The 11,595-nt window shown below is 44.1% G+C and overlaps 1 protein-coding gene across 1 annotated transcript in view; it reads left to right on the top strand.

Moving 5' to 3' along the window:
• The window catches only part of LOC103605334 (BMP-binding endothelial regulator protein-like), a 39,727-nt gene that overhangs the window by 8,314 nt on the left and 19,818 nt on the right, over positions 1 to 11,595 (top strand). Inside the window, exons 3-6 of the mRNA XM_008589904.1 lie at positions 1,906 to 2,015; positions 4,452 to 4,592; positions 6,763 to 6,867; positions 10,562 to 10,607. Coding sequence (XP_008588126.1) covers positions 1,906 to 2,015; positions 4,452 to 4,592; positions 6,763 to 6,867; positions 10,562 to 10,607 — 402 coding nt within the window. The remainder of the gene's footprint in view (positions 1 to 1,905; positions 2,016 to 4,451; positions 4,593 to 6,762; positions 6,868 to 10,561; positions 10,608 to 11,595) is intronic.

Raw genomic sequence — 11,595 nt, 5'->3', positions numbered from 1 at the left:
CACCATCACTTTTACAGAAAATACAAAAAGTATAACTGCTTATTGATACTTCTAATACTATAATGACCTAAAACTAAGGTGTTGTTTGACCGAAGTGATTATAGTGTGATGGGCCAAATTCGTGTGATTCCAGCTGACACAGTTTTCTGACAGTTCAGGGTAACTCTAGATGTGTTCTCTAGAGGAATATTTAGGGAAAGAATGAATTTTGTATTTTGCAAGTAATTCTTTAATTTAGTCTGTAAGTTCTCACAAAGTTCAGGAGACTCAGGCCCTGGATATGCGCATAAGAATACCCGTGTTAGTGGAGATATTAACAATTGTTATGTTAAGAGTTTTCGGCTGTGTAGGTTAATATTAACGTTGTAGATAGAGTGGTGATCTGGCAAGGCGGCATTGCTGATGCCATTTTATGAGTGACGTTGGTGACACCCAGAGAACTACTCATGGTCACAAGGGAGTCCGTACGTGGGACCCAAACTATACCTTCCTATCGTCTTTTATCAACAAGTTTTCTGCCGGTGGTGAGAGTCAAATTAATGATTTAACTCTGTGTCTACACTGTATTCTGGCCTTGATGCTCCTCTGATAGCATTTTTTCTTATCTTGCTACTAACAGTAATTCCAACAACTCTAATTCGGAGAACAGAAAGTATGTGCGTATAGGTATTTTCAGCATTTTATTAGGCCTACTGGTAAATACAGATTGCCATTAATCTTTTTACAAGAAGAAAGGGGTGTGGATGTAAATTTGATCAGTGAACTTGAATCTTTGGCTTCTTAATTTAGTCCTTAGTTAAAGTAACATTTCAGAAATGCTTTGATGTGCTTCAGGGAGTAGAAACTCAAATACTGAAAGGAAGGAGGAAGTTGGATTGCATTCCTTATTTGGGATTGCTCTTTGGGCCCTTTTGGTTGCCAATCCAATCCTCAGGTCAGGGAACACCGAGCAAATCCTACAGAGATGCTGGCCTATGGAAGGTGGGGCTCCTGGCGCGTGGAGCTGGAGTCCCCTCTGCGCCCTGTGCGTTAGCTTCAGCCGTCATGCCTCTGTGCAGCTTCCTAACTGAGATGCTGTCTTAGTCTGTTCAGGCTGCTGTCACAAAATACCATAAACTGGTAGCTTCTAAATAACGGAAATCTATTTCTCACAGATCTGGAGGCTGGAAAGTCCAAGATCAAGGTGCCAGATTCGGTGTCTGGTGAAGGCCCACATTCTGGCTCCTAGATGGTGTCTTCCCACTGTGTCCTCATGTGGTGGGAGGGATGAGTGGTCTCCTTGGGCCTCTTTTATAAGGACACTCATTCAGTTCATGAGGGTGCTGCCCACGTGACCTAATCACACCTCAAAGACTCTACCTCCTAATGCCATCACTGATGATTAGGTTTCAGCAGGAGAGTTTTGTGAGGACACGGAGTCTCAGACCGTGGCGGATGCTGTCTCGTCAGCTCCTCTTGCTCTAGTCCTCCTTGAGAGGTGCAGCTCAGGTATCACATCCTCCAGGAAGTCTCCTCTGACCTCCCTGTGCCCCAGTTCCCAGGGTGGCTCCTTTCCAGAGCTCACCATACCGTTGTATTGAAATGATCTCTTGTGCGTTTGCCTTCCCACTGTTAGCTCCGTGCGGGCTGCTTGTGTCTTTGTCATCTTGACTCATTATGGTGGACATGTAATGAAGATTTGTTGCACTTGCAAGGTTCATCTTGGAATCAAACTCTTTTTAACTATGACTCTTTAATGGCCCATGAAGATCCCCTGGGCACGTGTCACCCAAGGCTCTATTTTTGTGCACTGGATTTACCTGGTCTTGAGAGAATGTTGAACAGTACCATGATGTAATTGCTGATGACAAAAGGGGACATACCTGGCTTCTGTCTTGCTCACCCTGTACTGTTGTTTCTCTCTAGGTCAGAGGAAAGTGTTTGATCTCCCTTCCGGGAGCTGCCTCTTTCGCAGTGACGTTTATGACAATGGCTCCTCATTTCTCTACGATAACTGCACAGCATGCACCTGCAGGGTAAGGTGGCTCCAAGAGGCTGTGGTTCAACAGTAACAGAGGTTGCGCTTTAGTGTTGACATTATAGACAAAGGCGATGGTGTGCTACTGGCAGGAGGCATTACTGATGACATTTTAAAGTGAAATCACACTAAGGTCACAAGGAAGTTCATATGAAGTATCCACATTATAACTGTCATATTCCAAGGACCAACACGTGGGAGTGAGAACCCAACATTGAGGGACTGTCCTGAGGATTTTCTAGAATCAGACAAATACAGATGGCAGTGTTCGCTGGCTCTAATTATCTGAGATGAATTCTGTAACACACCTGGCAGTGAAAATGGCTTTAATCACATTCAAGTGAAAAGAAAGGCATGGGTTGACAGTGTGTCACCGAGATAAACCTGGCAGCTTGGGAAGAGAGTGCTTATGAGTTGTTCGTTGTACCATGTCTTACTTGAGGCACTGCTCACTTTCCTCAGAAGGCAACCAGAAGTCTAATTACTGGTAAAGAAGGAATTACACAGCTCCAGAATGTTAAAGGGACACATGTCACACATTTATAGACTGTACTTATGCAGTGATTAATTTTTGAAACCAAGAAGAGAGGCATTTATCATGGACTTTAGAATCATTCATTAGTGAGTTAATCCAAACATCTGTGTGACACAATTTTAGAATAATATATTTTGGAGTTGATGATTGCTGTTGTTTTGTTTTTAGTAGCTAAAGGGCTAGAGGGGGAAAGAGAAAAGCTTTGCTTAATGTCAGCTATGAGTCAGCAGCTGGGATTAGCGTTGGGAAGTTCCTGATGACTCGAGGCATGCTTTGGTAAGTAGCATGCACCGCTTCAGGAGGAGGCTGGCTCAGGGCTCAATTGTCTGTGCCCTGGCACTAAACATGGAGTAATCCGTAAACCTGAGAATAGTTTCCCGAGGCTTTTTCCTCGTCCCGTGGTTTGTATTATCCCAGTCAACACAGAGCAACCCCTTCTCCTTGTCTTGGCCTCCAACCTCAGGATGTCTTTTCTCCATCAGGAATTTCACAGGTTATGGCTTCCTGTTGAGGATACCAGGTTCTTAATGAAACACGTACCATTTCCAATTCTCTTGATTGCAGGAAGCCAGGCATCCTGTGAACGGGAGTTAGTTATGTTTGCAGTGCTTTGGGTCTCATGAATTCTTTGAGAGATGATTAGGCAATATGTCCCAGGGCTTACCAAGCAGCGTAATTTATATTTTTCATTCAAGAGGTTGTTTAATCAGAGTATGAATTAACAGTCATCTTTGAGAGATTGGGTGCTTGAAGAATCAAGCTACAATCATTTTTGGAGTTCAGTATTATTCTCTATCTGCTTGGAGCTTCCCACTCCAGCATTCCCACCCAGAGCTCCTCATGATTTCCATGGAAGGCACAGGAAACTGTTTAATAGTCCTCTGAATGCAGTATGGCTTCAGATCTCTGTGCCTTCAAATTTGAGGATTCCTCTCCCTGCAGCGTTGTCACCTTTGTATACACATATATATATATGCACATCATATAACATACGTGTGTGTATATAATATAATATATAATACATGTTTATGTGCAGATATGATATATATATGTATATATAATGAAAGCTGGGAGAGCTACAGTGAAGTAAGCATTATTTGAGACCCAGTGAGTGCCCTTGTTTTTCAAACTAAAGATCAGAACATGCAGTTTGACAAAGGATTAATTTTTTCCCAATTTATGAGTTGACTTGGTAATAATTTCTATGTGCCAGGTAGTTTACATTTAAAATGCACAGTACACCTGAGAAGTAATCGGAGGGAAGGCATTTCTTTGGAAATCAAGCCGTACTCCTTTAAGTTACAGATATAAGCTTGTCACCCTCAGAGGCTAAGTGGCCTGATCAAGTTCATACCGTCTATGGCAGAGCTCTAGAACCCAGGTACAGTTTTGGAGTTGGTCCTTCAGTTTCTTTGTAAACACAGAACACACTTGAGGAATTTCATCTTGAGGCATTGCACTGGCTGTGAACTTTTACTCTCTGATCAAAGATATCCTGCCTTCACATTAAATTCCAAGAGGTGGCATAAAGGCTGGAGGAGACGCAGGGGAGACTGTTCATGCAGGATGTAAAAGAGGAAGGGGGCAGGCCCCTGGCGAGCGGGGCCTTCCTGCCACAGGCTGGCTGGTGCAGCCTCATCAGCCTCATGGAATTGTAAACCCTCGGAAGGTGGAGATTGTATGCCACACTCTCCACAGCCCCCTTGTACTCTAGTCCAGGTATTTAATCAACAAATAGCATTTAGAAGTGAATGAAAGACTTATTTCCATAAATTAAAATATGGTTCCTACAGAATATGTTTTAAAACAGTTAGTTGTGGGTTGTTAAAGGGAGGCTAGGTAGGATGCTTGGTAGAGGTGAAAATCATTTCTGATTTCTAGTCTGCCTTGGGTCCCCAGGACTCTACTGTGGTATGTAAGAAGAAGTGCTCCCGCCCTGGCAGCTGCGACAGAGGTGAGGGGGGCTGTTGTGAAGACTGTCTCCTGCGAGTACCCCTGGAGGACACCAAAGTGTGCAAGTTTGGGAACAAGATTTTCCAGGTATGTCATGAGCCAAGCTCATGGGAACTACGTACTCCTGCCCTGACTATGAAAAAGCTCCAGACACAATGCAGATTGGACTATTCCATAATTTGCATGTACATTTACATATGTATGTGTGCATATATACAGTATAATGTATTTATTTATTACAATATTATATCTACATATGTATTTAGAATCAAGTGCAGGTAGGGGCAGAGGAGCAATTCTGATAAATGTTTCCTTTGCTTTATTGTTGTTTTCTGAAATGTTTCGAACACGTAAAACATTATTGCCTTTTCCAAATGTGGCCACCAGTGAGTGGGACTGAGCTGAAAGCTGGTGAGCTGTGGGTGCTCTAATGCCCAGGGGTACCTCAACCAGTTGGAGGTGCTCAGTGACACTTACCAACATGATGATCCTTCTCAAGATCCTGATGGAGCTATACAGCCTGATATTTTTAGAAGATTTTCACAAAGCTACCTTTTCAAAGAAAAGTTTTCTCATTTGGAAGATGTTCAGGTGAGAGTGCTCATGTGTGCATGGCCAGCACAGCAGCCGAGCATAGGCGAGAGCGCCCTGCTCCAGCTGAACAATAGGGTTGTCTGTGGCCAGCTCTTATCCTTCTCAGGTGTTTTATGTTATTTTCTGAGGACCCCATGTGGGATTGTGCAGGGACCACTGAAACTTCAGAATGTAGATCTTTGGCTCTGTCCAAAGTACTTCCCACCTAGTCTGTTTTCCCCAGGGGTGGGGGGAATCACTCTGTGCCTGAAGGTGTTGCCACATGGTACCCACGAGAATCAGGTTCCTCACAAGCCGCTCAGTTGTGCTGCCCCGGACCACACCTCCTTGTTGGTGGGAGAGGTGTTGGTTCTTTTGGAATCAGTGAGAAGACAGGACATGTCATGCCCAACATAGGGGGATGCGTGTGTGTTGTATGTACACTAGGCTTTGGAGCCACTCATATGGCTCTGTTACTGTAAAGTTCCTGTCTGTCTCCAGAGCACCTGGATGGAATAGACTCACTCTCACGGTGGCGTTGCGTGCCACGTACTTTCAAGTCACCTTGTAAAAAGGTTCCTGCAAATGCTGAGGTGTGGACTAATTTACAGAGACACCGAGTCCTAGAAATGTGTCCTCGGAGAACTTGGAAGTGTCAGGTGCCCTTTAAGGTAGATCAATTAGGTCTTTCTTTCCTGAAAGGCTCTGGATGGTAGGAAGTCTTTAAAACAGCTTCAAACAGTGAGGGAAGGGAAGAGGAAGAGGAAGAGTCAAAGATCTGAACTTGTTTCTCTGTTTTTAACAAAATCTGCTATTTGGACCTGCAAGCCCAGGAAAGAGTCCTTGTTTTGTTCTCAGGCTCAACTCTGTTGTCAGGGATCTTTATTCCTTCAAGCAAGGATGCACATCCCTGCCTGTTCTCCAGATGTACAAGGGCTTCTTGTAACTGGACACTTGGCAATGGCTGGTTATAAATCCAGTCCACCAAAGAACTTCCTCCAATAGCTCTTCCTGTCCGAGCAAGGGCCTAGTCTCGGAAATGTGTCCCAAAGTGCTATTCTGCTTTTTGAGAGAAACGAGAGTACCAGGCAGGCAGAGGCAGGATGTGCATGGCTCTGGGAGCCTTTTGTCTGAGCTCCGCATCCTTTGATGGCTTGCCCATCACGTGTCTGCCTGGGCACTGGAATCAGTTGGATTAGCCTCTGCTCCTCGCATGGTCCAGAACCATGGCACATGTGAGAATGAACGAACACTCTGGACATCTTGATTAACTGCTGGTGCCTGGTACAGCTTAAACATTTCAGTCCTATCAAACAAGGGGAGGTTAGGTCTTTGTTATTGCGTCATGTATGAAAGTTCATGCTTGGTTGTCTCCTAGGGTAAAACTAAGTAAACAGTGCAAGATGCCAACATGACTTAGTTGGACACACAAGAATTCTTTTTATATCCTGGAGAGGTAACACATACACACACACATGCACACATGCTCATACGCATGCCCTGAAATCCTCACTCATCTTTATCTTTAATCAGTTGGGTGTAGATAGACACCCCAGAGTCACTTAGTGTACTGATGGTGTCCCTCAGGGTAAGAAATATTTTCCTCCATGGAGGAATCGCAGCCTGTTGGCTCAGCTCCTGTGGGCCTCCAGCTGATAGCAGAATCCTGTGCTGTCTCCTGTAGGATGGAGAGATGTGGTCCTCTATTAACTGCACCATCTGTGCTTGTGTGAGAGGCAAGACGGAGTGTCGCAAGAAGCAGTGCCTGCCCATCAGCAGCTGCCCCCAGGTGCGTTTGGAATGCAGGTTGGCTGTCTCTTTACCTTGGTGTCTTGGGAAATGTCCCATGTATGGCACAGTTGCATGCCATCTTTTGAGCCCAGAATTCAGATCCCCCAAGTGTTGCTGCTCCTAAATAGCCAAATGCCCCTTGCAAAGCTTGCTCCATCTTTTGTGCAGTTCCCACCCAGATTCTAGCCTTGCAGGAAAGTAGCTCTGGCCCTGCCTTGTCCCAACTCTCTGATTTCTTATTGACTTCTCCTAATTCTTTTTTAAAACTTCTCCAGTTCCTGTTAGATCAGCTCCTTGTTTTCTTTTATTGGGTTTTCTGTTTAACATCATAACCGTCTCTTGCCTTTTCTTCCTTTCTCTCCCTTCTCAAATCAGAGCTTTCTTCTAATAGCCTTTCAGATAATATGTGGTTGTTTATTAACAGACTCCCTAAGGGATTTCTCCTGCCTAACAGCAACCCTAGGCCCTCTGCTGAAGTTTTCTTTCTCTAACCCTGGCTTCCACTGTAGCCCCAAATGGAAATCGTGTCCTTATGGAAATATCTCTTTTCAAAAACCCATAGTTCCAGCACACTGAATAAAGCAACCATTATCTTCTAAAGCATGAGCTTCATTGAATTCACCTCAGCAACTTGAAACCTTTCAAGGTTTTATGCATTTTGGGAAAATGTCAAACCTATTCAATAACTTCCTGAGAATGAAAAAAAAAAAAGCATATATTCAGTGCATGCCTCCATCTCTGTTGTAGACAGCTTTTCATTTAATTAACATCTGCTATTATTATAAACAAAAAGTTGCATTTTTCCTTGAGTGCCAAATGAGGCACAAAAAACAACAGCTGCCGCTATTGCACAACTGAATACAGGAGGGAGGGAAAAAGGGGGAAAAAAAACCCTAATTAGTCTTGCTTTAAAAAGCCTCAGACATAAAACTGAAAACCTCCCATAAAAGAAAAAAAGGGGGGAGATACAATAAGTGGACTTGAACATGGTCTCTTATAAATATTCATTGGGAAAAATGGGATTGCATCATGTATGCCAGTCCCCAGGGAACCTGACTGCTAATGAACTCTCGCAGCACATGTTAGTAATAACGGGCTTCCTATTCCACAAGACAAAAACAGGGTGCTGTGCCAACCTGGTGGCTCCGCTAACCAGCCTCAGCAGGCCGCCGAGGAGTTCCCAGCTTCCCTCGAGTTCTGCTGCCTGCAGCGGGGTGGATGGTTTTCATGCCCTCCTGCTGCAGGCAGGTCATGCTGTGTGTGTCGCCAGCCTCTTGGTAGCTTCCTTCTCTCTGGACCACATTTGGGAGTATGGGTCCCTCCAGGCGAAGGCCACTCCCCTGCTGCCCCGCCTCTCTGTCCTGTGCCAGCCCCTCCTCCAGTTCACACTTTCCCTTCTCGGGGGCCAGCTCAAGGTCTTTGGAAGATCACTCAGCTCTACCCTGGAAATCTTGCTAAAACTTCCCATCCCCGTGTTGTCTGGGGAAATAAAGAGAAAAGAGAAGCAGCCTGCGTCATCCTTCCTGGCCACCACCTGTCTCTTGTCCAGAGGTGTGTGTCTTGTTGGAGAAGGTCCTCATGGTTGCGTCCCCGTCTACCCTGTCTGACAACTCTCCCTGAGGCAGAGCAGTGTCACCTGTGAGAAGGACTGTGAGCGTTCAGGTGACGATTGTGTCCACTGCTATCTCAGCACAGCTAAAACATGCTGACACTTGCTCTGGAGTCGTGGGACTGACCTCATTGAACGCTGAGACCCCTCCTCTGAGGTGCCGTCACTCCGCCTTCTCACAGACGAGGCGACAACGTGGCCAGCGTCCCGCAGCGGATCATGTGTGCCCCTGGTGCTCTGACTTCACAGCTTGCCCTCGATTTATCCCCCGTCCAATTCAGCGATGTTTCCAGCACCACTTTCATTTTCCTAAGAAGGGAGAGGGCAGTTTGTGCGGAGGTGCAGATGCGGGGGTCACAGTCACGGGTGGAGGGGGCCTCGGCTTTGAACAGCCCTGCTCCATCGGGGTGGAGCACCCCCTCCGTCCTCCCGGGGCCAGCATTCCACAGGCCGGCTGACCTCGCTTGGCTTTGTCCTCAACTGCTTTCAGGTATGAGAAACTACAGGAGACCTCTGTTCCCAGTAGAAATAGATGGCAGAGCTTTAGGCAATGAAAATATGTCATGATGCCCCCAAACCATGGGGTGGCTAAGTGGGGCTGAGTTTCAAATCTCATTCAGTCATCACAGCCTTTAATGCACCATTTTAGGCCTACCTGATGCAAAGATAAGTCAGAGCTGGTTCTAGTTCCTCAATAATTACCCAGCATTTTAAAGTCAATATGATTTCTTTTTTGAGTACTTAAACCTACCCCTGATGCAACTGGCTAGCAGTGAGTGAGTGAATCAGCAGCACATGACTGTGTGGCCTTGACACGGGCCTTGGGAACCTCTCTGTGGCTTGATTCCTTAGTTCTCTGTGGACAGTGGTTAAGGACACCTGTACCTGGAAGCTTGCTGTGAAGTTTAAATGGGATAAACTGTGAGGAATGCACAGCACTGTTTAGTGTACAGCAGGCACTCAACAAATATTAGATTCTCTTAAAGATAAAGGATTAGAAAGGATGAAATTCTGCTGTGGAAAGAACATGGCCTTTAAGGTCATACAAAATCAGGTTTGATTTTGGATTCTACCACCCCCATGTTGCATGACATCAATTTTGTCACCTACACAAAGGGAAATAATCAGCTCATAAAGTTCTTGTGCATCTTGATAATAACGATTATAATAATCTGTAATATTCACTCAACCTTCATGTGTTACAAGTAGTAACTCAATAAATCCTCATAACTAACCAGTTGTTAGGTAACCTAAGTAGAATATTTAGTGGGATGTTTGTTGCATAGCAAGCACTCCTTAACTGTTAATCTTCTTCCATTTTTCTTTTTCTCAGTGATTAACCACTGAGTCAGAGATAAGACAGTGCTATGCTCTGATATGGGTCCAGAGAATATGACTCTTCTTTTAAATGTCATGCATTAAAAAATTAAGAGACATATAGTGTAGGAAATTGTACTGTGTTTCCAGAAAGGTAATGGAAAAATACTCAGCATTTCAAAACTCTCAGCTTCCGTGGCTTTGACTACATAACAGTGACTTGGCATGGATAACATCCCACTCTCTGAAAGAAGAAATTGGCTGAATTTGATCTGTAGCACAGATATTGCCCATATGCACAGGACCAGATGAGTCCGGAGCTCAGATTGCAGTTTATTGTCTGGGCGCCTCCAACAAGCAAAGACAGAGAGAAGACCTTGCATGGACTGATAGGTTGACAGACAATTCCCACTTTTATGTGTGTGCACTTGGTCTCTAGAGGGCTAGACCTGGGTACCAGCGAAAAGGTTGAGTCCAGACTGTCTCCATCTTCCCTCCACGTGAGAAAAATCACACCGAGTCCTATAGGTATTGTGTTTCCTGGAGAATAAGAACAGGAACGCCTTATGAATGCCTTCGCCTGCCCTTGGAACCTGATGCTTGACACTCATTCCTACCATCGTCATCACCATCTGGGCATTGAGTTCAAATATGGCTTGGACTGACTTCATTGCTTTATCTGCTATTAGATTTAAAAAAGAAGTTTTTGTCCTCAGCAGACCCTGTTTCTTAACACTAACCTATTATTTCTTTTTCTCTTGATTAGGGTAAAATTCTCAATAGAAAAGGATGCTGTCCTATTTGCACTGAAAGTAAGTTCATCCCTTTGAAAATGTGCTATTCATATTTGCTTTGCATTTTATAGTGCAACAAGAAAAATAGTGGTTTAAGTTTTCTGCGCGTTTTAATTCTGTAGGTATAGGATGGGCTCATCCCGCCTCCCTGTATAGGTCCTTTAAGTTCATGGTAATAAAATCACAGCAGCACAATTGAGATGAATGTAGACATATCCATCAGAATTGGTTGCTATGAGAAATTAAGATAAATGATCTGATTAGGTTTTTAAAAGGATTGGATAACTTAATGTGCATTTTAACTGCTAATAGCATTTTCAATTCATAGTGGCTAAGATAGTGATAACCAGGAAAACTAAACATTAAGCATAATCTAGGAGAGGTTCTTTCTCTCCCAATAAAAGCAAACAGTTGCGCGTCCTCTTCCGTCACCCCCACCCCACCCTTCTCCCTTTCACCTGGACACGGCAGTGTGGCTGTCGGCAGAGAAGCTGAGGCGTCTCAGACCGCAGCACCGATCCCACAGAGCATGTGCAGACGTACGCCTAGGTCTAATAGCAAATTGCAATTTTAGTCCTCCTCACATTCGTATGGTTTTGAGATAGCTTTCTGAAACGTTTCGTTGAAAGAGGGGTATTAGCAATGTCACTGTCAAGTTAGTTTCAATGTATGATAAGCAGGATTAAGAAAGCCATGAAATCTATTAGAAAGTATTTTATGAGCCAGTCAGTCTTAGAAAAGTGGGCTCTGATGGCACTTGAAAGCAGCTTTCACATGGGGACAGGTTTGTTTCCTCCACTTATCTAAAATCTGAGTTTATATTACTAAAAACTATCTTGACTTTTTTTTTTTTGAGTGGTTAGTGCTTTCAACACATATGTAGGGCCATTATATGTGTGTGTATATATGTACACCCGCACACACATATATAACTATTTTATATATAGTTATATATATATATATAATATATATATATATATATATATATATATATAAATTTATTTTT

The sequence above is a fragment of the Galeopterus variegatus genome, unplaced genomic scaffold, assembly GCF_000696425.1.
Source record: "Galeopterus variegatus unplaced genomic scaffold, G_variegatus-3.0.2 Scaffold5746, whole genome shotgun sequence".
Lineage (NCBI taxonomy): Eukaryota > Metazoa > Chordata > Mammalia > Dermoptera > Cynocephalidae > Galeopterus > Galeopterus variegatus.
The sequence above is the reverse complement of the archived record's forward strand: the minus strand, read 5'-3'. Positions and strand labels throughout refer to the sequence as shown.